Here is a 25,160-nt window from a genome sequence, read left to right as displayed (position 1 = left end):
AAGGCAGAGAGAAAACCCTATTCTGGTGACTTTGTTGAGCCCTTGGTCAAGTTATGCCTGAAGCCCCCATCTCCTCATGGACCATGGAGTAACATATACCAATAAATTCTCTGTTTTGCTTAGACAGTCTAGCTCTCAGTGTGACCAAGAACCCACCGACTAGTCCATACATAGCGCACCCAGGCCCGCCCCCCGGGCCCCTTCCTGGCTCTGTGTCTCCATCACAGAGCCTGTCGCCCTCTCATAAGACATTATTTACGTATTTAGTTAATTGAGTTTCTCCCTCCACTCACCCCTGTTGAAGTGTATGCTCTATAACAGCAAAGGATTTTTCGGGTTTGTTCCCGGAATGAGTTCCTAGCACACAGCATGTATTCAATAAAATTCTGTTGAATGATATACCTACTCGCTGAATAATTAAAGATCGCTAAAATTCCATATGCACAACTGGAAACCAGGGCAGTTCTAAACTTAACCAAGGACCAGCCTTCTAATAAGACATGTGGCTGCCTGCTCTCGTTTGGGAATGTCGCGAAGCGCACACGGTGCTCACGCATGCGCAACTTGTTGGCATTCGGCAATTTCAAGGAGGGAGCTTAGTTAGTGCTAGTCACCACGAGTGCTTTAGGTTAGTGATGCTGTTCGGATGGAACTATTTTCATATTTTAAATATTTTTAATGTTTTTACAGAATGACTGTTAGATTTTACTTTGTTTTGTGTTGGTATATCTGTTATTTGTCACTTTTGGGAAGTTTATTTTGTTTCTCTTTACTTTGCTATCATGAGCTCCTTTTCTTCAGGAGAGGATGAAAGAATTAGGGGATGTGGGTGGGCCATGGTATCTTTTATCTCTCATATGTACCATAGTCAAGAGACATTGAGAACCTCTACCTTTTTGGGGTGTTGTGATTCATGTTTCCTTTACATTCTGTTAATTCTTACAGGAAATACCACAGAATCTGGCACTTAATCCAGGGAGGTTCTTACATGGCTCCTATCAGTTTGGCATTCCAGATTTATCTTCCATCTCTGTTATAGAATCTGATACTTTTGTTTGTTTCTCTGACGGTCGCTTGCCCAGAACACTCGTAGGAGTTGGTGATTGCTTTTTGCTGAAGCTATCAACTTTGAAAGAATGACCCTTTTCCATCTGCCTGTCATGTTGTCTGAGCTCCCACCATTAAGATATTTATCCTTTGGGTTAATAAGCTTTTTCATGCTTAGAAGGAGCAACACAGGGGCACCTGGGTGGGTCAGTCGGTTAAGTACCTGCCTTCAGCTCAGGTCATGATCCCAGGGTCCTGGGATCAAGCCCCGCATCCGGCTCCCTGCCCAGCAGGGAGTTTGCTTCTCCCTCTCCCTCTGTTCCTCCCCCTGCTCGTGCTCTCTCTCTCTCAAATAAATAAATAAAATCTTAAAGAAGAAGAAGCAGCAACACATTATTTCTGATGTCTTCTTCTTTGGTTACCAAAAGGGTGACAAGGGTGTGGGGGAAGGGAGGAAGAAGTGGAAGAGTGGCATGACTTCCCTTCTCCTCACTGCATTCTTCTCTGAGCCAGCATGGGACAGCTGGTCTCAGCCTGCTGAGGTCACAGGGGAGCAGGAGAGCATCCTCAGGTTATCACAGATAAAACTCTGTGTTCACCAGTTGGCAGAGCAACATGGGTGAAGCCAATGGCCATCCACCCAGCCTGAAGCACATGGCCTGGCCACACGTCTTCTCCTCTCTGGGGCTTCTAAGAAATGCAAATGTGATCACACCAAAGCCACATTTTCTGTAATTGTCAAGTCCATATTATTTCTTCTTACATGGCCAAGTAGATTCCTGACCTAGGGAGTCATGAATCTGTATGAGGGAAAAAGTACCTCCTGAGTATTGGAGAAACCACCTCATAAGGGATCTCAAACCTCACTAGGCAAAGAGACTTGAGCAAGATGACGGGGCTGTTAGTGGCAGGGGGGAGAGAGGAACATCGGGCCCCAGGCAGCTCCAGGGCACTGGCTGTGACTCTTGTCACAGCGTGCATACACTTCAATAACCCCCACCCACTCACCCCCACACTGAGGCTGGCCAGGCACGTTGCCTCCCTCTCTCTAGTCAGACCAGGGCTGCAGCTGAGGGGGAGCTATTCTGAGGAAAGGCAGGGACAAGGAAGAAGGACATGAAGAGGCACGTGGGTATGTTCTCTGAGTCTTATTTCACTGTTTCATTCCCATCGTTGTCAATGCAGACAGCTATTTATTAAGAGATGGCCCTGGAATCTATGGTTCATGTCAGCCTAATAGGGACCCTACTGGTAAACATTCCTCGTGGCAGAAGGAAAACTAAGCAGGTGTCTGAGCAGGAGGATCTGGGCACTAGAGAAAGGGCAGAGGGGTGCAGAAGCTGAAGGGGGCTGGGGGCTCACTCCTGACGTTCCTCCTCCTGTCTCCAAACCCTTGATGAGACATTTCCACTTGGCTGTTTACCAGTCCCCTCCCTCCTCTGAGACAGCCAGAAGTGAGGAAGATGAAAGCAGAGGACCATGGAGACAGATCCCGGGGTGACCTTTAGAGCTAGAAGCCACTGTCCTACCAGCGTTGAGGACTTGGCTTCTAACAAACCTAAAAAAGTGAGTGCAATAAGGGCCTCATCAGCCTCAGTTGCTATGTTTACTCGAAGATGATGATCAGAGGCAGCCAGCGCGTGCAGAGGGAAGGGGACAGGGGCTCGCGTGGCATGGGCTCAGCCCGGATGCTCGCTCTACGGTCGGTATTTGCACAGGAAGTGCTGGTGTTTGCTGCATTCGTTGCTCTCCCAGGTCAAAAAATCTGCAAGAAAATAAAGAGATGTTCAAATCCATCCGGTTCTGTACTGCACTTACCCGCGTGACCTGGGTGTTTTGCTTCCAACCCCGGGGAAGGTACTGCCATGGTTCATTTCATGGGTTGCCTGGGCCAGGATGTGTGGCCCAGTGTTGGGTCAAACGCCGGTCTACATGTTGCTGGTGAAGGATTTTTTTTTTTTTAGCTGTGATAAATATTTAAATTAGTCGACTCTGAGTAAAGCAGATTATCCTCCATAATGTGGGTCATCATCCAATCAGTGAAAAGATGGAGTTTGCCCAAGGAGCAAGGATTTCTGCCTCCAAAGTGCCCCCAACTCAAGACTGCGATATCAGAGTCGCTGGCCCGCCCTGCGCACATCAGCTTTGCCAGCCCAACAATCGCATGAGCCAATTCCCTAAAAGAAATCTCTCTCTCAAGACACGTATCATATGATCTCACTGATATGAGGAATTCTTAATCTCAGGAAACAAACTGAGGGTTGCTGGAGTGGTGGGGGGTGGGAGGGATAGGGTGGCTGGGTGATAGGCATTGGGGAGGGTATGTGCTATGGTGAGCACTGTGAATTGTGTAAGACTGTTGAATCACAGATCTGTACCTCTGAAACAAATAATGCAATATATGTTAAAAAAGGAGAGAGAGAGAGAGAGAGAGAGAAGCTAGTAGGAAGGAAAAAAGGAAGGGGGGGAAATCGGAGTGGGAGACAAACCAGGAGAGACTATGGACTCTGAGAAACAAACTGAGGGTTCTAGAGGAGAGGGGGGTGTAGGCTGGTAATGGGTAGTAAAGAGGGCACGTTCTGCATGGAGCACTGGGTGTTATACGCAAACAATGAATCATGGAACACTACATCAAAAACTAGTGATGTAATGTATGGTGACTAACATAACATAATAAAATAAAATTTAAAAAAAAAGAAATTTATCTCTCTACATATGCATCCTATAACTTCTGTCTCTCTGAAGAACCAGACACCAACACCGGTACTAACTTTGTTACCAGAAAGAAAAATAATTTAGACGTTACACACAATGGCAGAAGCCCCATGCCCACATCCCTTCTGAGACCCTCAGAGCTTGACATGACTCCACAGAAAGTGGGGTCCTTTGTGTTGGAAACAGGATGCTGTGAGGGTGATTTCTCCAAAGTTCACAGCTGAGGCACTACGCAGCGCCTGTTTGAAGGTCAAAGAATTGGAAGCCGCCAAGCCAGTCATGGCCCACAGGCCATCCTTTTATAAGGAAGGACCCAGAGCAAGGAGGAGGTGGGTCTTCTGAAACTGAAATGTTTTTGAGGAGAGGTCCAACTATGGCCACGCACAGAGTCGCTTGTCACTGCGGGTGTGTGCAGCAGAGCGCCGAGTCTGGATGTCTGCCTGGCTCTGACCCATCCTGGTGCCTCCTCCCTTCCTCAACACCAGGGAGGTGCGTGAATGGGACCACAGCCCCCGAGTTGGTGGGGCTAAACCTGGTACACAAATATAAAATGACACTGAAGGGGCCAAGGGAAGGCTCTCTAAAATTCTCACTAGTCCTTGTGCTTTTCTGGCTCGAGCACCTGTATTCTGGTAGCTCAGAGCTGGGCTGAGTGACCCCAAGGAAAGGAAGAGATTCTGAAAGACCCAGCGTTCACAGGAGGACATCAAGTTTCCTGGTCCCACGCAAGTGACTTTGTTCCTAGGCACTTGCCCCTGTGAACGTGGACTGACGGGAAAGACTTGTGTTTGAGAACTTGGTCCAGTTGAAATCTCAGAATCAGGGGAAGGACTCCGGAGGACATCCGGTCCATGGCTTCCCCAAAGGTATTCTGGCCTCCAGCCCTAGAGCTTCGGATGTTGTAGGTCCAAAATGATGCCTGGAATTTGTATTTTAAAAGTGTTCCTCAATCGCTTCTCCATGTGCCTTGGAGCTTCTCTTCTAACACTTTTAGCAGCTGCAGTGACCACTTTTGCTTGGCTAACTCTAGTGATAGGGTTCTCACTACTTCCTGGGGGTAACCCAGTAGATTTTTGGGTAGTGTTAATTGCTCAAAATTTTTTTCCTTAGCTTAGGCAGAAATCCACATTTTGTTAGCTTCTACCTATTGGTCTCGGTTGTGTTCCTTCCATCTGGGCTGTCTTGAGCCTTTCCCAGCAGCGGTTATGATCTCTGCAAGTCTGTGAGAAGTCCTTCCCTCATCTGTGAGGAGACCCTCTTATTGTGAAGGGTCTAGACCATTCATCCTTTGCTGCTGGAAAGTTTTCCTGCTCTTTTTTGTGCATATAAACTTTATTCCTCAGACGACAGCCACCCTGCCTCATGTCCCTGAGTCTTTAGTCCGGGCCTTTCCCAGACCCACTTCCTGCCTGGAGGGGTGTCCTGGTGACACCTTGGGGCCTTTTAAACCCACTGGGATGTTGTCTTTGGCATTGAGTAGCCTCTTTGATATTCTGTTTTCTTGTTTTACAACGGAAATCTTCCACATCACTTATCCGCTGTGGTTCTCAAATTCAAGCAATTATGCCCCCTAAGGGATATTTAGCAACGTCTGGAAACATTTTGGTGGAAACAACTTGTGGTGGGGGAGGGGTGGTTCTACTGACATGTAATGATTAGAGACCAGGGTATCCTAAACCTCTGAAGAACAGGGCAGCCCCCACAACAAAGAATTACCCAGCCTCAAAGGTCGTTGGTACAAAGGTCGAAAACTCTATCTTATTAGCATAAAAAGCAAGGAATGAAAGCAGACGAGAGAAACAAGGAGACTCACATGATTGTGTGCAGCCTGCCGCTGAGGTTCTGGGCCCTGCGCTTTGGGGTCAAAACTCAGGGAAACAAACAAGAGGGAAGAAAGCAGGCCAAGAGGAGGTCCCCAGGGTTCCCCAGGAGCCCTAACTATCAAGAAGCCGGCAGGGGGTCCCACATATTTGCACCCGGTAGTCTGGGTTTCTCAAAATGTGGCATCTTTCCCCCTCATCGTATGAATATAATAGGATTTAAAAATAAGCCTATTTAAGGGGAAAAGTGAGTGGATTTAAAGAACATACTAAGTAAATAACTGAACAGCTGGGTCATAGGTGCGGCCAAGATTGTAACATGGTCACAGCCGACTGAAGGTTGCTACACCAGGTCCGTGGCAAGGCCGCTCTCCTGTAGAAAACGGAGTCGCTGGTGCGGATGGGGCGACAGGGAGCAGACGTTCCATTTTTTGCTCTTACAGGGAAAGGGCAGGAGCTCCGATTTGGGAAGAGGCGAGGGGCGGTGCGTGAGAACTTACCGTTCTTGAAGCTCATCGCCGCACAGTACTTGTCCCTGTGCCTGGACGCGTCAGACCAGCTTCTGTAGACATAGAAGGCCCCATCGATCCACTGCCATTGTTGCTTCTGCAAGTGACCAGAGATGGATGACAGTCCGCCTGCAGGCCTCACAGCCCCTTAGAAACTTGTAAAAATGTGCCATTGCAAAAACTAGGAAAGCCCAGAAACGTGCATGGAATGAAACAGAAAACTCACCCCATTTGTTCACTGAGAGGAAAACATCACTAACAATTTGGCATATTTCCTTCTGGTGTAAACATTTTTCTCTCTCACCATATTTTTATGTGCTAACATATGTGGTGATCTTTAAAATACCTCTTCAGCTGTGCACCTTGCTTTCTAAACATTTTTAAATGGTCATGATGTTACTAGAATATACCTTAATTCTGTTGATGATGTTTATGTTGTTTCCAACTTACTCTTATTATAAAGAATACTGCCATGAACAACTTTGTTTCTAGAGCTGTTTCTGCACTTAAACTTATTTTCTTAGGATAGAAACCCAGAAGTAGAATGAATGGGTCAAAGGGCATCAATATGTTGAGGGTACTGATAGGCATGGCCAACCTACCTTCCGAACACTTTTCAGTTGTAGGAATTTAAGTCCCCATCTACTGGACAACTTCTTTATATCCTTAAAAAAATCCTCTTAATGCATACATTAAGACAAAGCGAAAGCTTGATGATCTGATAAGTCAAATTATATTGCTATTTTAATTTGCATTTCTTCAATAACTAGAGACACTGCACAATTTTTGAAAGGATTTGATGAGCTATTAACTTTCTTCAGTTGTGAATGTAGAAAATTAAATCACCAAAACAAATCTGGTATATATATATATATATATGTAAATATTTGTCATTTGTCTGGACTCTGAAGGAGAGAGTTCTGATTGATAGCAATGTGAATAGATAAAAATGTATAATTAATTGTATAAAATACTGGCGACATCTATGGCAAAGTTTTGTCAAGAAACAGAAAGTCTGGGGGTTCTCTTCTTGTGTTTCTTACGTCTGTTTGGGTTAATGATAGAAGACCCACAAAGAATCTGTAAACTGCAGGTCCCACATAGAGACCTCTGCAACCAGCCCAAAGACCTCACATGCCATTCTTTACAATGAGGTATTTGACGGAGACTGAAATGAGGGCCTAGTGAAAAAAGTTATGGATGACATAAAAAGCACAATAGCATCTAGGAAAAGGCTTGGCTGAAAGTTCTCAACTTTAACTCAAGATCTAATGGGAATTTAATTAAGCCAGATCCCATAGCAGGTGTGTGTGTGTGTTTATATACACGTATATATATGTATGTTTATGTATATATGTATGTATATACCTATATATACTTACACAACTTTTTTTTAAGGGTCTGAAAAGCCAGTCATTTGGTGTTCTAAGATTTGGGAGGACTTTACTTAGAAGTTCTATAAAATGATGCCATTGAAATAATTTCCTCCACCAAGAGCCAGAACTGAGACCCAGAGCTTGAGACTCTGGTCTCTATGGATTGGAGGCAGTGACTGAAGGAGATCCAAAACCTGTGCCCCCTGTCAGTAGGCCTGGATGCCATTTCCCAGACTAGGGGCTATCTATCCGGCTTTCCCCAGGGGGCACCAGTGGGCCAAGTCCGAGGTTACCTTTTGTGGGTCGTGCAGGCCGATCCACACGGGCTGGTTTTTTTGGTAGCCAGTTATGTATTTTGCTACTGTGGTGGCTTCTTTTACACTCTGGAGAGACGCTAGGTGGGCTCCGTTTCCGTAGGACTGACACTCGAGCTGTGGGCAAGACGTCTTGCTAATCATCTCTTTTGAGTTTTAAAAGCATAATCCTCACCCCAGAACCCTAGTGCTCCAAGCAACATGGAGTGCGCAGCCCCACCATCCCAGAAGTTGAGATCTACACTCTGTGACACCGCCTGTCTCCAGAGGAGAAAACACAACTGCCCCAAGTGCGGGGTCTCGGAGGAAGAGGCGGCTCGAGGCAAGGTTGTGAGCTTTAGGGTCGGTGGACATGCCTGGGGTCCTCCTGGTCTTGCCTCGAGCTACTGTATGTGACCTTGACAAGTCACATGACGTCTCGGAGGTTCACTCTCCTTATCTGTAAAGTCGAAGAAATAATTACTCTGCTACACAAGGGAGTTGTGTGAGGATATAATGGCTAGAATTAAATATTCTAATTCTGCATTTCAACAAATCTAAGAAATCACTGATCATAAAATGTGCCCTTTGTTTCACGTCCCACTAGAAAGGAAAGAGAGAAAAAAAAAATAAGTGCCACGTCATCTAAGGGAACACACATGAAGGGGATGAGTCTCAGAGCAGATAGAATAGGGTGGGCTCTTCACGGAGCACCTCCAAAATGATGAGCACCTCACACACACTATCCCACTCAATCCTCACGCCAGTCTCAGGAAGTAGGACCCACCTTTAGTTTATGGTGGAGAAATGCACAATCAGAAAAGGGTGTTAGACTTAGTTGCCCAAGAATAGAGCCCAGGTCTGTGTAACTCCCAAGTTTGATGTCGGTTTTATTGTAAATTATTCTGGCCCTATACTGCACAAGAATAATACACTGTAAATTGTAAACAGTGCTCTGTACCTTATCTTCATTTGGTACCAAACAGGAACAGTGTGGACTGTCCACAAATCTGTGATGCTTCCTCCAAGGAGAGGGGACACTCTTCAGATGTTGGTCGAGAATTGAAGATCCCGTGTTCGCGACTTTCTGATTCTAGATGAATATGCCTGTCTGTTTGCTTTTCCTCAGCAGTAGCCACAAGATTTAATCCAGTTGGAGTTTTGAGTGTCTTCATCCCAGTTAAAACAGATGAGGGCTGGTGTGTAAGCATGTATCTGCTCTGTTGCAACTTTCCAGACCCAAGTTTGTTTTACTACTGTATGTTTTTTTTTTTTTTAATCCCAAATTCTTGTTCTTCAAAGATGCTACTTTCCTTCCTATGCAAGAGAATGCGGGTGGGATTTTTCTTATCGATTACGGAATGATAATCACATTTTGTTTCAGGTATCAGATGGAAGTTGTGGCATAACTATTCCCTAACCAGAAATTTACTGCCCAATTAAAGGAGACAACCTTTTATATACACACATCTTAGAGCTAGATAGAGATATATACTTATTTTATGCTCTTTGGGGGTTGTGTTACAGGATCTGCCTACATGATAAAACCTAATTTAACACAACTTAGTTGAATAAAAACATGGCTTTGGCTGGGGTTGCTATTTCAGTGCTTCCTTCTGGTATCCTGCTCACGATGAGATGTGGTTAGAGTTGAATGTTCCTACAGGCCTCCCATTTGTCAACCACTTCACAACACCAGAATGCTTCCAGACCCCTAATTTCATTTGACTTTCAAACTTGTGAGGCATGGAAGCCAGATTACCAGTCAACATTTAGTGAGAGTACCAGTCACAAAGGATTCCTGGGACAGAAGAGGAAACGGGCTCCAAGTGGTCCCGTGAGCTTTTCCTCCAAGTTCCCACGCCTGGTAGTGAGGGAACCGGGCCTGGAACCCAGACCCCTCTGCCTCTCGTGTGCAAGATCAGATCTACCCACCATCTTCATGGTCGCCTCCGTACCAGGGCTCTCGAGAACTAAGATTGGTCCTCAATACTGGCAACTAGTCAAGAAGCAGCAATGGCCATGGTAAAGGTTTGTCGGGTCCTTTTCCAGCACCTTCTCTGCCTTCGGTTCAGGAGTAACCTGTCAACTCTGCTAAGGCTCTGGATCAATCCTCTGGACTGTTTTTGCCTTGAGAGAACCTCAACTGAGCACCCAGCCTGTGCCATAGGCTCTTTGCAAGTTATTTTAATGAATCCTTCTGAGAAGCCCGTAGGATAAAGTGCCATCCCCATTTTAAAGCAAGAAAACCAGTCAAGTGAGGTACGACTTAACTCTGTCAGGCAGGGTCATGGTTTAAACTCAGGTCTATATTACTCCCAAGTCCCCCAGGTATCTTCCTCTTTGTGTTGGCAGAATTCGTGTTGGAATCTCTGGAAACAGGCAGCACAGGCGGCCTTTCAAGATTTCTTCAAGTTGCTTCTCAAGAATTGAGGAAAAGTTCATTGCTCTCCACCAGCTTTCTTTCTTTCAGCAAACAGTGTCTGGGAAACCCCTAGTGTTTTCTCTCTCTCTTTCTTCCTCTCTCTCTCTCTCTCTCTCTCTCTGTAACCATCATCCACATCAGCCCAGGAAGCATTGCATTAGGGCTGATTTCCTGGGTTTGTTCCACTAGTTACTCTGGGTATAACCTTGGGAGAGTCACTCATGCTCACACTGCATTGAAATGTTCTGTTTAAGTGTCACAATCTTGCACTAATCCTGCACTTTTTAAGGCCGGAGAAGACTCTGTAGCCTCAATAGCTGTCACTTATTAAGTGCTCCATCATGACTGAATTATTTATATGGAGAATTCTGAGGACACTCTGGGCCCAGATCACACCACATTTCCCCATAAGGTGGCCCCAACCAGTCACGTCCATTAAAGAACCACAACCCAGAGAAACAGCTGCATGGGCTCCCCACACTCCTTGGAGGTGAAGTGGCTACTTGGGTATCTTCTAGACAAAGCCTCAGTGAAACAAAACCAGTGCCTTTGTTGGGGGGTGTAGGCAGTGATGCCTTCCATTTGTTTAGACTGCTTCACTTTTTGTCAGGCAGTTCTGAAGACCATGCCCCAGGCCTGGCTGCACACGGCCTTCTCTGGTAAACGAATGAGTAGGACACATAACCGCCTTCTCCCCATTTCAGCAGCCAGGTGCCTCCTCAGAATGCCGAGGCAGGACCCTTGCTTCTGAGTCACATGAGACCTGCAGCACCCCGTGGCCCTCGGCTTTAGAGACACCTGTCCAAGCATGGGGCCCAATTTCTTACCTCAGCTTCAGACCAGCTCCTCAGCTTCCGGAAGTATCCATAGCAATTGGACAGGTAGTAAAACCATCCGGGAGCACAGCTGGGTCTCATGAGGATGTCTACACAGACATCAGAGGCAAGCATGAGTTAGGAGGGCAAAAAACAATCATTTCCCACGTGGTCAGTTTCCAGAATGACCCAGAGGCTGGGTGCCCTGAGGAAGGATCCTGCTAAGCTGCCAAAACTTTATACCGTTCATCTTTCTCCCAGCCTTCTCCAAAGGGAACTACGGCCTTTATAAGGGTAACTGTGCATTGGAGAAAAGGACACAATCAGAGCTTTTGAGGATCACTGGTGGGTGCTGATTCTGAACTGACACGAATTCCAGGAGACTCAAAAGCGTCACGGTGGTCCGTCCGGGGAGGGGCTTATGGACGTCAGGTGACCACAGAGGTTTAGCTAGGAGGTTCACAGCAGGCCTGGTGGGACCCCCAGCCCACCCTGTGATTGTTTCCCCCGCTATCAAATGCACAATTGGAACAGACACACTGAGCAACTGGCACAATCCCCACTTTGGTCATGAGGTCGAACAGCCAGAATTGAAGGCAGCACCTGAGGGGACGAGGGGCATACATTGAAAGGTTTTAGGCATTACACGGAAGGAGGGGTGGTTTCGGCCAGGAGGGCACAGGACAGGTTAGCACTGAAGTTTGCCTTAAGGAGAGGGGATCCTTCAGGCAAGCATGGTGGAAAGGAGAAGGAGAACCGAGGCCTGGAAGCCAAGGAAACCGTGACGGAGAGAGGCACGGGCTCTTCCTGCTAGTTGATTAGTGAGGGGGCTGCATCTGAAGGTTCAAGAAGCAAGGAGCTGGCTGGAGATGCAGACGGCCTAGACGAAAAGGAAGGCCAGGCTGGGACGCTTGGGCTTTGCGACCCCGTGGCCACGCTCCAGTGCTAGATGGGAGTGCAGAGCTCCTCCTGCTCCTGGAGGATGTCCACAGACTGTGTCACATCGTGAGCGTTTGCTCTCGCTACTCAAATGACACCACTGTCCCTGGTCTGCCCCATTCTCCTGTTCTATCTCATCCCGTGTCTGTAGATCTCTAGGGACTTCCTATGCTTTCAGATAAGCTCCCTACTCTGGCTAGCATGGAAGGGCTTCCATGACCCGGCCCCACAGCCCTCTCCAGCTGGGTCTTCCTGCGCAGCAACCCCAGAAATTCTCTACAGCTGGGAGGACGATCTGTGGAGGAGCAATGGAGTGACCGGTGGGAGTGTCCTGGCTCTACTTCCTTCCAGGTGACAGAAACCAGAGAGCTTTGGTGAAGTCCCAGAGTAGGGTGACTGGTTTCTCACTCCCCGGGTTTAGCTTGGATGAATTTCAAGCCCCTGAAGCGAAGCCAGACCCAGAACAACAGGGAGCTAACTCTCTGGTTAGTTGGCTCCACAGGAGGGCTTGGGGGCTGCCTCCCATAGTCTTTCATACTCTAGCTTGGGTCAAAGAAAGTGGCTGAATCCCCCAGGTCCCAACCAGCCTAGGGACTGAGAAAACTGGTGGTTGGCAGTTGGCATGGCGGGAGGGCGGAGAGCCTTTGAGTACAAGGATATATCAAAGGTAGACTAAGCCAAGGACCACAGACGTGAGCCCCGGACACCAACATGATGCCCAAAGAACCCTGCTTCTCTTCCTCTGTCCTCCCAATGCATCTCCCCTTGGCCAAAGTGTTCCCCAGTGGGAGGGATGCCAGTTTATATACATGCTCAGGTCTGGTTTCCCTCACGGGGCTCATGGGACTATGAGAGGCACCCTGGACCAGGAGCCAGAGCATCGCTAATCTTGCTATGTGATCTCGGGCAAGTCTTGACTTCCTTCGGGTCTCATCTTCCTCGTAAACAGAACAAAGGCATTACACCAGATGTGCCGACATTTCATTTCTTTCCATTTCAGATATTCTATGATACATATTCTTAGCTCATGCGTACTGCTTTCTTCCCGGCTTTTTCCACTGGAAGATCTTAGGGTATTGATTCTCACTTTGTTGACATGTTACTTTGTACCTGATGCTGGGACTACACAGGTGTAGGAGCCATCTCTCCAACGAGGCTCTAAGTCCCTTGCAACCCAAAATTCCCAGTATGTTCAAATGGGAAAACAATGCATGAACATTGGGTAGCTCTCACTTACTGACTGCTAGGTGTCAGGGGCTTCAAATACATTATCTCCACCCTTCACAAGAAACTTGCAAAATAACCACCATAACCGACATTTAGTTGATAATTTAACTATGGTTCACAACCCCACAAGGCTGGAATGTGTTTGCTTCTACAGTCCTCGCACTTTTTACCACATGACATTGTCTTCTGTTCCTGTCTTTGACATCTATTTTTTTTCTTTTTAAAGATTTTATTTATTTATTTGACAGAGAGAGACACAGCGAGAGGGAACACAAGCAGGGGGAGTGGGAGAGGGAGAAGCAGGCTCGCTGAGCAGGGAGCCCTATGCGGGGCTCGATTCCAGGACCCTGGGACCATGACCTGAGCCGAAGGCAGATGCTTAACCCCTGAGCCACCCAGGCGCCCCTGTCTTTGACATCTATTGCCTGCAGCACCTAAACATGGTGTGGGGCAAGTGGAAGGCTGGGGGTGTGCTGCGTGAACACTGGCTGTGGGCTCAGATCCAGCTGAGTGACTGATACTCACTACCCAGGACTTCAGTGCTGGCTACACAGCTCAGCACCAGGAGCAGCCGCAGGCTGTGGGGGGCCATCTTCCTCTTCCCCGGGGCTGCAGAAGTGCTTCGGAAACCTCTCCTATAAGGGTCTCAGAGACCTTGTGAGTTTTCCCTCGAAGTTCCTGGATTCACCTGGGTCTGCAATCTGAACACAGTGGGTGAGACAGACCCAGGAATTTAGATGCCAAATCACATATGGAGGGAAACAAGGAATGTTTTTCTGGCTAAACCCATATTATACAACAAAGGCAATCTCAAGCTAACTGTAGAGATTAGGAATATTTAATTTATGTCACCTGCAAGGCCTCTGGTCCAGTGCCAGAGACCTAACCGGACTGGGCTGAAGAGTTTAAAAGTCTGGAGGAAAGGCATTTGGTATATTGTCAAGAGCCTGCTCCTGCTATTCTCAGGAGGACCAACAGAGGGAGCCTAAGGCAAACTTTCTCAGAGACGGGTCAGTAACTGTCAACTCCATCAAATCAAGTCAGTCCCAAGAGTGAATTTGTCTATGTTAGAATCAAAAGGGCACATATGGCCCAATACCCATATTTTACAGATGAGAGGACCTGAGGTCTATGGGTATGAAGTGGTTTGCTCCTTGTCACACAGCTACAACTAGATACCCTCACTTTAGGCCAACCCTCTTTCCTTCACACTTAAGTGATAACGACATTTTTTTTTTTATTTTTTCCGCATCACGAGACAGTACATGAATCATTAAAATATCCGTGAAAAACTGGAAAATAGGAAATAAATTCTATCTCCCAGCTATTAGTGAATAGCTTATAGACATCTTTCTAGGTACATCTACATGTCGGTTTGTGTATCATTTTTATATAAATTGAGTCATGTTACCTGGTTTTGTTTCTCAAAAACTGATTGATTGTAATGAACCTTCTTCCCCTAACATAACTATTATACAGTTTTGATCCCCTCTTTAGTATAAATGCACATACTCAGGGCTGTGACTTCACAGAACATGCACGTTGTCACACTGATACCCTTGGCTAAAATGCCCTCTGCATGGGATGTTCTGTACATTCCAGCACATAGACAGCAATGCTGGTTCTCCCAAACTTCAAGGAACACCCAATCTGTCCTTTTTTTTCTTGCTAATTTTGGCACAATAAAGAAAAATCTCACTGGTTAGTATTTTTTTAATATTCATAATTAAATTACTTAAATTGGTAATTTTTAAAATTTTTCAAAATATATATAAAGAAGTTGAACATCTTTTTATATGATGATTGATTGGGTTTTTGAATTTCTTTGGTAAATTTTTGGTTTACAGCTTTGCGCATTTTTTCTGTTTGATTTCCATCTTTTTTCTCAGGAATCTGCAGGGCCTTTCTTTGTGCATTTATTGTCTTTCATATATTACTAAACATATTTCCCACTTTGTATTTGTTCTTGTTTATCTTTTGCCACACTGAAAATTTAGAAAATTGTCATATTTACCTTCTCCTTTATAACATTCGGAATTTATATCAGAAAAATGGGCCATTACCATCCACATAAGATTAAAATATCTACCCATATTCTCTTTTATTTTCATCCATCTGGCATTTATTTTAGTGTAAGCATGCAACTGGGTCCAAGATTTTCTTCCAAACAATTATTAGGATGAGTAATTCATTGATTCCTCCCTTGAGCATACTTTATGATCCAAAAATCATAATACATATTCTAACTATCAAATAATAGATTGCTTAAGGGGAATGATGGAACATAATATTCAAACTTTCCTGGACAATCTGAAGATTTGATCCATACACAGGTCCATGTGAGCACTCTGACACAGTGTGAATAAAGAAGGAAACCAAACAGTGAAGATTGTGATGGACCCACCCCCAACCTTTTACATCATTGCATTAACCCTGCACTTCTCTGAGGCACCCCCCTTCCAAAGGTGATGGAGGTATGTTCAATGTCCTGCAACCCCCTTAAAACACAAACAGCAAGGACTTCTCTGTCCAACCAAATGTCTGAGGGAAGGGAGGTACAGCATCTTTTGGAATAGTCTGTAAGTGGATCTTAACAAACTGACATTCATTGGATGCTCCTATGTCACCTAATCTAATCATAACTAGGCTGCCTTGTAGGTTTCATTAACTTATTTTACACACGAAGACACAAACTTCATTGAGATTAAGGAACTTTCCCAAAGTTTCACGGCTGCTAGATTTCACAGCCATGATTTAACCCGATGCTGACACCAAAGGCAACACTCTTTATAATAAGGGAAGAAAGAAATGCATAGTTCAAGTTAAAAAACACAGCAGCAAAAAGCATGACTAACATCATTAGACCTAGAGCATGTCATTTCTGGCCCAGTGAAAAGCTAGTAAAGGAAAACAGATGTTCAAAGAAAGCCTTCTGCCCTCAACTGGATGATTACCTGGTTGGCCCTCAAGGCTTTGAGGACCCCTGCCTTCTTCGGTGTCCCGAGAGATCCCAGGCAGTTTCTTGAGTTCTTATATCTTCTTGCTTCCAGAATTATATGACCTTTGTTTTAATCATAATGCAATAGTATTGCTTGAAGTAATAATCCATCCATAAAAGTCTTATCTGTGGTCAAAGTGAATGTGTGAGAGAAGGCTTGAGAATGAATCAAATAGCCAGAAGAACCCCTCCCTGTTGGTAAATAGTCTTTCCTTTCCATCCCACCTTATCAAAACTGACAACACCCTGTAATCTGTTAGAAGCCCATCTTCTCTCCCTGTATTTACTTTTTCTTCTGTCAATCGTTATTTTTTTTTTCTTAAGATTTTATTTATTTATTCGACAGAGAGAGACACAGCGAGAGAGGGAACACAAGCAGGGGGAATGGCAGAGGGAGAAGCAGGCTTCCCGCTGAGCAGGGAGCCCGATGCGGGGCTCGATCCCAGGACCCTGGGATCATGACCTGAGCTGAAGGCGGACACTTAACGAATGAGCCACCCAGATGCCCCTTCTGTCAATCATTTTATCTCTTTTTACTGTCAATTTCCTTTATTTCTCCTTCCTTTGTATTAAGATGCCCCACTTCAACTCTGGAGAATCAGGATGTGTCTATCTTTGCAGAAAGGATTTGCCACCAGAGCTGGACATAAGTTATGCACCCCCGTGGTGTGCTTGACGGATCCATACAGACTTTCCTCTTTAAGGCACCAACCCCCTTCAGCATGCACCCCATTCCTCAAATAACTGTTTCAGTTCCTTCTCCTGTTCTTCAGGAACAAGGCACTGAAATCTTGTCCTAATGCGGGGCAATGATGTCAAAATAGCGTACACTGATACAATATTTTACCATGCGGTGTTTTCACTTGAGTCATTACATGAGCTCCTACCAGAATACCTAGGAGTGATGTAGGACATATATCCCCATTTCACACCGAAGAAACCTGATGTTAACAGAGAGTAGAGAGCCTGCTCAGTCCAGATCATAATGCTGGTCAGTGGTGGAGCTGGACGTTGACCTCAGGCCTTCTGTTTCCTGAATCACACAGTGTAATTAAGAAAAGAACCTATTTGGAAAAGGCAACACTATTTCCTTCTCTGGTGTAGGTAGCAAAATATTAAACTATGTTGAAGGTGTCAGAGATTATTCAACCTCAACAGACTAGAACGTTAAGGCCGGGAAGGATAACATTATTTCTCAGGTCCTGTGCTTTTGCTCTACCGGTGAGGAACCTGAGGCCCAGAGAAACAGCAAGACTGACTCAATACACAGCAAGTTTGGAGTGAAGCTGGTATCAGAAGCTAGACTTTCTTCCTTTCAGCTCAAGGTTCTTTTCACAATGCTACTCGGGCTTTGCCATCCGCTTTTTTCTAGCCTGTATATACATCCATGGCAGGACAAGAGAAAGTCATGTTTCCATGTTGTACAAAGTGTATTTTAGAGAACCTCTGCCATTCTGATGATGCTCTGGGGAAAGAACACAAGACCTGGCTTCTGATGGGTGTGGGTTCAGGTCCTAATTCTGTTACCTACTCGCTGTGTAACACTGGGTGTGCTCCTGAACCTCGGTGTGCCTCAATTTCCTAACTGTACGTGGCCGGATATTACCAGATGAATTTTGTTTTTTTACACGACCTGTTAAACACAGCTTTTTCCCCTTTAGGCAGCTGAATGGGAAGCATTGTTGTTTACTGACACAACAAAGAACAAAGATATTAATTCCAAGCCTTTTGCATTCAAAAGCACTGGTCTAGACGTAAGAGAGAAAGTTTTGACAAAATATATGTCTAGGGAGATTTCCCAACCCACAACCTTCACTCTGCTAGCTTCATGTCACTATATAAAGATTTTAAGGTCTTGAGGTACAAGAGGGAAGAGAAGGAGCTGAGATAAGAGGATTAGAAGCTCATAGGACTTTAAGTGGTCTTACACGGAATCCTCCCATTAGTTAGCTCCAAACCAGGGCCTTGATGGAACCCACATAAAACTTTGGAATGTAAGAACACAGAGGACTCAAGAAATATCTGAACTGAGAAGGGCCACTGAATACTGAGTAGAATTATTTGAAATTTTTCTATATGTAGACACATCATACATGAAAGTTAGAGAGAACCCCAAAACTGCAAATCAGCAATTACCTCCAAAACTAGGATCAGAATAGTATCATACCAGAGTAATAAAAATGGAAGGAAAATTAAAATAAATAAATAAATAAATAAATACAATATATAAATAAAAATAAAGAAATAAAATAAAAATAAATAAAATGTGTGAAGGGAAACAACTTTCAACCTGGAATTCTACCCCCCGCCAACCAGTCATTGAAGGGGGGAGGCATGCAATTAAGACAAGTGAAAATTATAAAAACTTAGAAAGGTTATTGTCCATAGTCTGTTCCTGAGATTATTGCTCAAGCATGTCTTTTGGAAAAAAATAAAATAATCCCTGAAGAAGAGAATGTGGTACAATAAACAGATAGGTGTTGATGTTAAATAAGAATTCTAATGTTTAGAATAAGATTCATAGTGACTTTTAGTTTTTCTTTTTAATACAAGCTGTGTCTAAAATAACAACAACAAGAGGAATTAAAATTTGGAATGGAGTTAAAATTTCATGTCTAAGGTCTGATGCTAATTAAATTTACTTTATTAGAAAATTTTCATTTGAGGGGTGCCTGGGTGGTATAATCAGTTAAGCCTCCAACTCTTGGTTTCAGCTCAGGTCATGATCTCAGGGTCCTGAGATTGAGCCCTGTGTCAGGATCCATGCTCAGTGCAGAAGTCTGCTTGAGATTCTCTCTCCCTCTCTCTCTCTCTGCCCACCCCCCTCAAATAAATAAGTAAATCTTTAAAGAAAAAAAAAAGAGAAAATTTTCATTTGAGTCTATGTATTTCCAGAATACTATTTGTATAAAGCAAACTTGATGTTGTTACATTTATGAGGAAATACTAAAATTGAGCCCCACCTCCATCCAAACTTTTAGGACAGCAGGAAAAATCTTCCCGTCTTAGCCCCTTCTGTGACTCTAGCCTCTGGCACTGGGGCTCCATCCACTTATGTCTTAACTCCCTCAACACCCCCTGTCAGTGCTTCCTGGAAACCAAAGAAGGTCATGTCTCCATGACTTTTCTGTCATTCCCCTTTTTTTGCAATACTCTTCTCTTTATTTGTTTGGTCATATTTGTCTTTTAATTAATTAATTCAATAAGTGTTGAATGTTATTAAGTACAAGGATCTGGGGGTGGGGGAATCGGTGCAGAGGAGAAGACATCAAGAGGTAAGAAAAAGAACATTGATCTGGTGTCCTGCTCAGACCCCAGCTTGGTCTGGAAGCTTCTTAGTTTGAAGCTTCTCCTTATTCTACTCTTGGACAGCAGAGTTGCCTCTCTTGTGCTCAAATACCTCACGCTTGTATTTAACTTGTGTTTTCTGCCTAAGCTACTTTGGGTCTGAGATCACACCAACTCATCTTCACAATCTTATGCTCAGGGAGTTTTAGTGCTAAACTGACCAGCAACCTTAGAAAGAGTAGCTGCTTCCAAACCTGCCCCTTTTCTTCTTAGGTGTTTCCTTCTAGAGGACAAGCAGGCTCACTCATGCCTTTCTTTTTCCCATAAATAAAAGCTTTTCTTTTCTTTTCTTTTCTTTTTTTGGAAGACATTCACCTCTTTCTCAGAAGGAAATGTTTTCTTTCCTCTTTTGGAAGAATTCATACTCCAAACCTGCTTGAAGCATTTTGCCTTCATCTATCTAATGATTCTACTTTACTTCCTAAAAGACTCCTCCAAGGGGAAACATTTGTTGATATATCTGCATAGATAAATGGTACATTTCTGAAAAAGATGAGGATGGTTAAAAATGCTTAGATCAAACTGAATTTTCTGTTGGAAAATAAAAATATGACCTCTTGACATATGTTCACAAATATTCAGTAAGTTCTCATCAATTCATGGCCCACTAGTACAACTGCCCCAAAGATGGGACATGTTCTAATCTGTGCTATTAATGTGGCAGCCACTAACAACATATGGCCATCAAGCACTTGGATGGCTGGTGTGAATGAGGAGTTGAATTTTAAATTTTATATAATTTTTATCAACTACATTTAAATGTAAACACCTACATGTATTTAGTGGCTACCGTACTGGATAAGTGAAACCAAGATGATGGGAGCGGATTTCTTATAGAAACAGATCAATGTGAAACAAAAGAGAAATTGTTCCTATTTTTGAGGAAGCTTAGAGACAGAGGAAAACTTTGTAGAAATAAGTCCCAAGAACTTGAAGGAATTGTGGGGAGTTTGTGGGGAAAGCTGTACAGCTTAGATTTGAGTCAAATTCAATTTGATCTCCAAGCTGACACCAAGGTTACTTCAGTAAAGAATCTTTGTCATATCCACCGTTTTCTGACTCCAGTTTCTCTGAAGTTTGGATGGCAGTGATCCCTTTGCCTTCCTCTTCAAATGACCAGTGAACCCCATTTTGAGTCAAAGAGCAGAGCTTCTCACTGCTTCTTCATCTGAAGTCAAGAATAAATCATCTCCAGCTTTGGTATGAGAGCAACTCACTTTGTACCCATTTTAACTAATGAATGGTTTCTATTTTACTGTTGAAGCCTATTGGGAGTTTTTTGAAAGGGTCAATTATTTTTTGACATCTAAACATCTCAATACTATTAGATTGGCATGAGAAAAGAACCTCAGCCAGGCAGGGTAGTGGGGTGGGGAGCACCTAATGGAATGGTCAGTGTGAGAAAGAGGTCAAAGAAAAATGCTTTAGGGGAATGTGAAAAATGAAGTCTGGTAGAGGGGTTTGGGAAAAACATGAAGTGACTCTCTAACAAGAAGGTGAGTCTTGAAATTTTTTCCAATTCTAAATCTTAAGAAAACAGCATAAATTACTTATTATTAAAAAAAAACAACTATGGGCGAGTTCCTCTGTGCCCCCTTCGGGTACAAATTTTTAGTCTTGGACTTACTCCGTTTATATTTGACAAACATATTGACCATGAACACTGCTGCAGGCAAGCCCTGCAACATCCCATAATAGTGGACCAGTCCTATCAACAGGAGAGAGGAAATGAGTCACTTGAGGAGGTGTTCATTAACTTTTATAGCTAGTCTGGAGAAACTCTTCTTTTGAGGATAGGTGAGTTAATGTCCACTCACTTGGCCCTGACGTGGGGGACTGGTGGCATAGAGTAATCTCCCCATCTCCACATTTCCTAGGAAATCTATCTATGGAAATCTCTACCAGCTAGAAAGCATCAGCTGATTTGCTCAAGAGGCACAATGGAAGTTATGCCACAGGGATGTAAATTGAAAAATTGTATACACAACTGGCTCTCTTCCTCATCCTTCAGTGCTTTCAACCCAGGCTTCCTCTCCTCCAGGAACTCTGCTCTAAACCCGCCCCTTCTCTGTATTAACATTCCCCTTGTTATGTAGAAATTATTTGTTTATGGGCCTGTTGCTCTTAACAGGGTGCCACTTCTCAAGCACAGTGATGTGACTTTCCATTTCTATCTGCATATCTGGCACTTAGATGGTGCTCAAAATGTGTTTGCTGGACCAAATTCAGTATAACAGAATGCCCAGGACAGTGCTTGACACAAAGAAGACACATAATGTATGTTATCTTCCATCTCCTATACTTTCTTCTAAAGATTTCCACTGACTTGATTGGGCTTATTATCTGAAAACATACATATTTTACAGATGTATATGTGGAGGTGTGAAAAGATTGTTATACCAGGCCCTACAATTCATTTGGGAGGTGTTGTCTTCAAAGACATTCCCTTGATAAGCAAATTGGGGTGGAAAGTAAGACCCCAAGAATATTGAGTAGCAGGAAGGAAGCATAAGACATCTATCTAAATAGTTCTGCTTTTGAGCAATAAACATGAAATTTGGTGGCAGGAGGCAAAAAAGAGGGGTGAGGGGAGGGCGAGAGAAGAGAGAGAGCAGTAGTGAGGCATTGTGGTACGCCCAAACGACTTAAAAACAGGTTTGTCTAATATTAAACGGATTTTTAATACTACTATATAAATTATTCTACATTTCACCAAGAGATTTATAAATTCTGTCATATTCACAAAGACCTTATTAGACTAGGGGTTTAGATTGCTTTTACTTTATTTTTTATTAGTATTTCACCATATAATGTTAGTAGAAAATTACAGTATTATACATACCCTGTAATCCCATTTTTGTAAAAGAACTAAGCTATCTAGGTATTTGTGTGTGTATGTATTTATGTGCCTAGAAAAAGCGGGCAAACCGCATTTCCCTGTGATTACCCTGGAGAAGGAGGTGGGATGGGAAAAGGAAAGAGGTTGCACTTTTTATGTAATTCTTCATTGTTTCAAATGGTCAATAGCATGTGATTTGGGGTCACTCTCCTTTATCTTTTCATTTTGTTTTGGAATTCTGGTGGCTTCAAAACTTCCTCTTCCCTCCTTCCCTTCCCTTCCTTGTCTCCTTCCTTCCCCTTCTTCAAGTCATTTTATTTCCACTGTACTGTTTCTTATCTCATGGGTCTTGCCATATCACATCTTTAGGATGACTGGGTGAAAATGTATTCCCCTTATTGCCAAATTCCTTGTTTAATTGTGTTTTGTTTTGCATTCTAAGAAGATTTTTTTAATGATGACATTACTTTATTAGGTTTAATGCATACATCTTACGTATTAAGCTTGAAGGATTTTGACAAATCTGTACAGCTGTGTAACAATAACCCAAATCAGGATATAGAACATTTCCATCCCAGGAAATTCCCTCCTGCCCCTCCCACAGAGGTGACTTCCATCACCACAGATTAGTCTTGCCTTTTCCTTTTTTAACTTTATGTGAATAAAATATGTATTCTGTTATGTCCGGATTATTTCACTTGACATAGTGTTTTTGTGATTCTTCCACATTGTTGCCTGTGTTAATAATTTGCTCTTTCTAATGCCCAGTAGCATTCCATTGCATAAATATAGCGCAGGTCATTGTTATTATGATTCCTCATTCTTGGTTGATGGACATTTTAGCTATTTTCAGCTTCTGACTAAAGCTGCTATGAACCTTGTTAGCCTCTTGATGGATATATGTTTTCATTCCAGGAGTAGGAGTGGGATCACTGGCTCATGCAATGGGTGTGTATTTAAGTTTGTTAGAAAGTGACAAACTTTTCCCATTGTACACTCCCACCAGCAATGTACAAGAGTTCTAGTGCTCCACATGCTCAGTAACACTTGACTATTGTCAGTCTTTTAGTACTTTCATCCTAAGTCAAGAAGTATGATACTATTTCCTGTGCTGTGATTTATCACAGAGTAAGGGATTAAAAATTACTCAAAGAAAATGACTCAGATCTTAATGAGAAGAGAATTCATATGTGGGAGAATCGTAGTCCTTTCTGGGCCTCTTAATTATCTCCAAAATAATAACAATGGGGCGGATGATTTCTGAGGCATTTCTAACTCAGATAATGGATTTGGAGGAAGGTGAGCCAGTGTAGTGTCAGTGCACGGCCTTTGGCATCAAGATTCAGGTTCTCATCAGACTCTGCCACTGACTAGCTGCAGGGCTTTGGGTAGATACGTAGGCTCAAGAATACTCTATTTTCTTACTAATAAAATCAAATATGAATTGTACATCTACTATAGGAAATTTTGAATATTAAATGAGATAATGAATGCAAGGAGTTCTGCATAGTACACAGAGAAGATTTAATAAATATCAGATTATAAAAACATGGACGCTTTCGGGGTGCTTGGATGGCTTAGTCTTTAAGTGTCTGCCTTCGGCTCAAGTCACGATCCCAGGGTCCTGGGATTGAGTGCTTCTCCCTCTGCCTGCCGCTCCCCCTGCTTGTGCTCTCTCTATCTCTCTCTCTGGCAAATTAATAAATAATAAAATCTTTTTAAAAATTTTAAGAAAACATGGACACTTTCTGTGGGCATGCTGACAACACTGACTCCATCTTTGGCCCTTCATCTTGTTCTCCCCCCTGGTGCACAGAGGACACCTCTTCAGATAACTCCCCTGTGATCCCACCACCATGCCCCTTGCTTTATACCAGTTGTGGCTTGAGATCCAAATGAGGCGAGAGTGGGGGCAGAGAATGACCTCATACTGCTTAGATTGCCTGCCCACCGGCTACTCCCTGTCAGTAAGTTACCCCAAATAAAACTGTATGAATAATATGGAGTGGCTTGCTTCATTTTTTGGCCTTAAAGTGACTTCTCAGTCTGGAGGATGCTTAATTGGCCCTCCTCTGCCTTTTAACACTTTCTAAAGTATATTCTTCAGGAGAGGGTGGTGTTCTAATGAACATAATCAATCCTTAGTGTGGCTGATGTGACATGGATGGCACTTTTCTCCTTGTGGGATCTCCAAAGACTTGAAGTACATAATCCCCTCCAGTTCCATCCATGTTTATGTGAATGGTGGGTATTCATCCTTTCTGATGGCTGAGTAATATTCCATTGTATATATGGACATCTTCTTTATCCATCCAAATGTTGAAGGGCATCTTGGCTCCTTCCACCGTTTGGCTATTGTGGACATTGCTGTTATGAACATTGGGGTGCATGTGCCCCTTCTTTTCACTACATCTGTACCTTTGGGGGTAAATACCTAGCAGTGATTCCAGGAAACAGACTGAGGGTTTCAGAGGGGAGGGGTGGGGGGATGGGGTAGCCAGGTGATGGGTATTAAGGAGGGCATGTGTTGTGATGAGCACCGGGTGTTATATGCAACTAATAATCATTGAACACTACATCAAAAACTAATGATGTACTATATGGTGACTAACTGAAAATAAAAAGAAAAAAAGGCTTGAGAGAGGAGCAAGATGGCGGAGGAGTAGGAGACCTGGATTTCGTCTGGTCTCAGGAATTCAGCTGAATAGGGATCAAACCATTCTGAACACCTACGAACTCAACAGGAGATCGAAGAAAAGAATAGCAACAACTCTCTGAACAGAAAAGCAACCACTTTCTGGAAGGTAGG

The 25,160-nt window shown here is 43.7% G+C and overlaps 1 protein-coding gene across 1 annotated transcript; it reads right to left on the bottom strand.

Moving 5' to 3' along the window:
* Positions 1-1,422: 1,422 nt before the first annotated feature.
* On the bottom strand, positions 1,423-16,256 carry REG4 (regenerating family member 4). Its single transcript, XM_025872163.2, has 6 exons — positions 16,121-16,256; positions 13,692-13,867; positions 11,013-11,110; positions 7,761-7,898; positions 6,083-6,188; positions 1,423-2,812 (listed from the first exon to the last, which is right to left on the bottom strand). The coding sequence occupies exons 2-6, from the start codon at positions 13,756-13,758 to the stop codon at positions 2,745-2,747; spliced, it is 477 nt and encodes a 158-aa protein (XP_025727948.1). The 5' UTR covers positions 13,759-13,867; positions 16,121-16,256; the 3' UTR covers positions 1,423-2,744.
* Positions 16,257-25,160: the final 8,904 nt, after the last annotated feature.

Source organism: Callorhinus ursinus, unplaced genomic scaffold (assembly GCF_003265705.2).
Source record: "Callorhinus ursinus isolate GAN/ISIS: 27379988/994484 unplaced genomic scaffold, GSC_fseal_2.0 scaffold9, whole genome shotgun sequence".
Taxonomy (NCBI): domain Eukaryota; kingdom Metazoa; phylum Chordata; class Mammalia; order Carnivora; family Otariidae; genus Callorhinus; species Callorhinus ursinus.
Note: the sequence above shows the minus strand (reverse complement) of the source record. Positions and strands in the feature narration are given on the sequence as shown.

Excerpts from the sequence above, each read along its gene's own strand:
- REG4 (XM_025872163.2), bottom strand. The coding sequence starts at position 13,758 with ATGGCCCCCCACAGCCTGCGGCTGCTCCTGGTGCTGAGCTGTGTAGCC. Across the intron at positions 11,111-13,691 it reads CAGCACTGAAGTCCTGGGTA|ACATCCTCATGAGACCCAGC; the intron begins GTGAGTATCAGT and ends ATGTCTGTGTAG. Across the intron at positions 6,189-7,760 it reads GCCTGCACGACCCACAAAAG|AAGCAACAATGGCAGTGGAT; the intron begins GTAACCTCGGAC and ends GGTCACTTGCAG.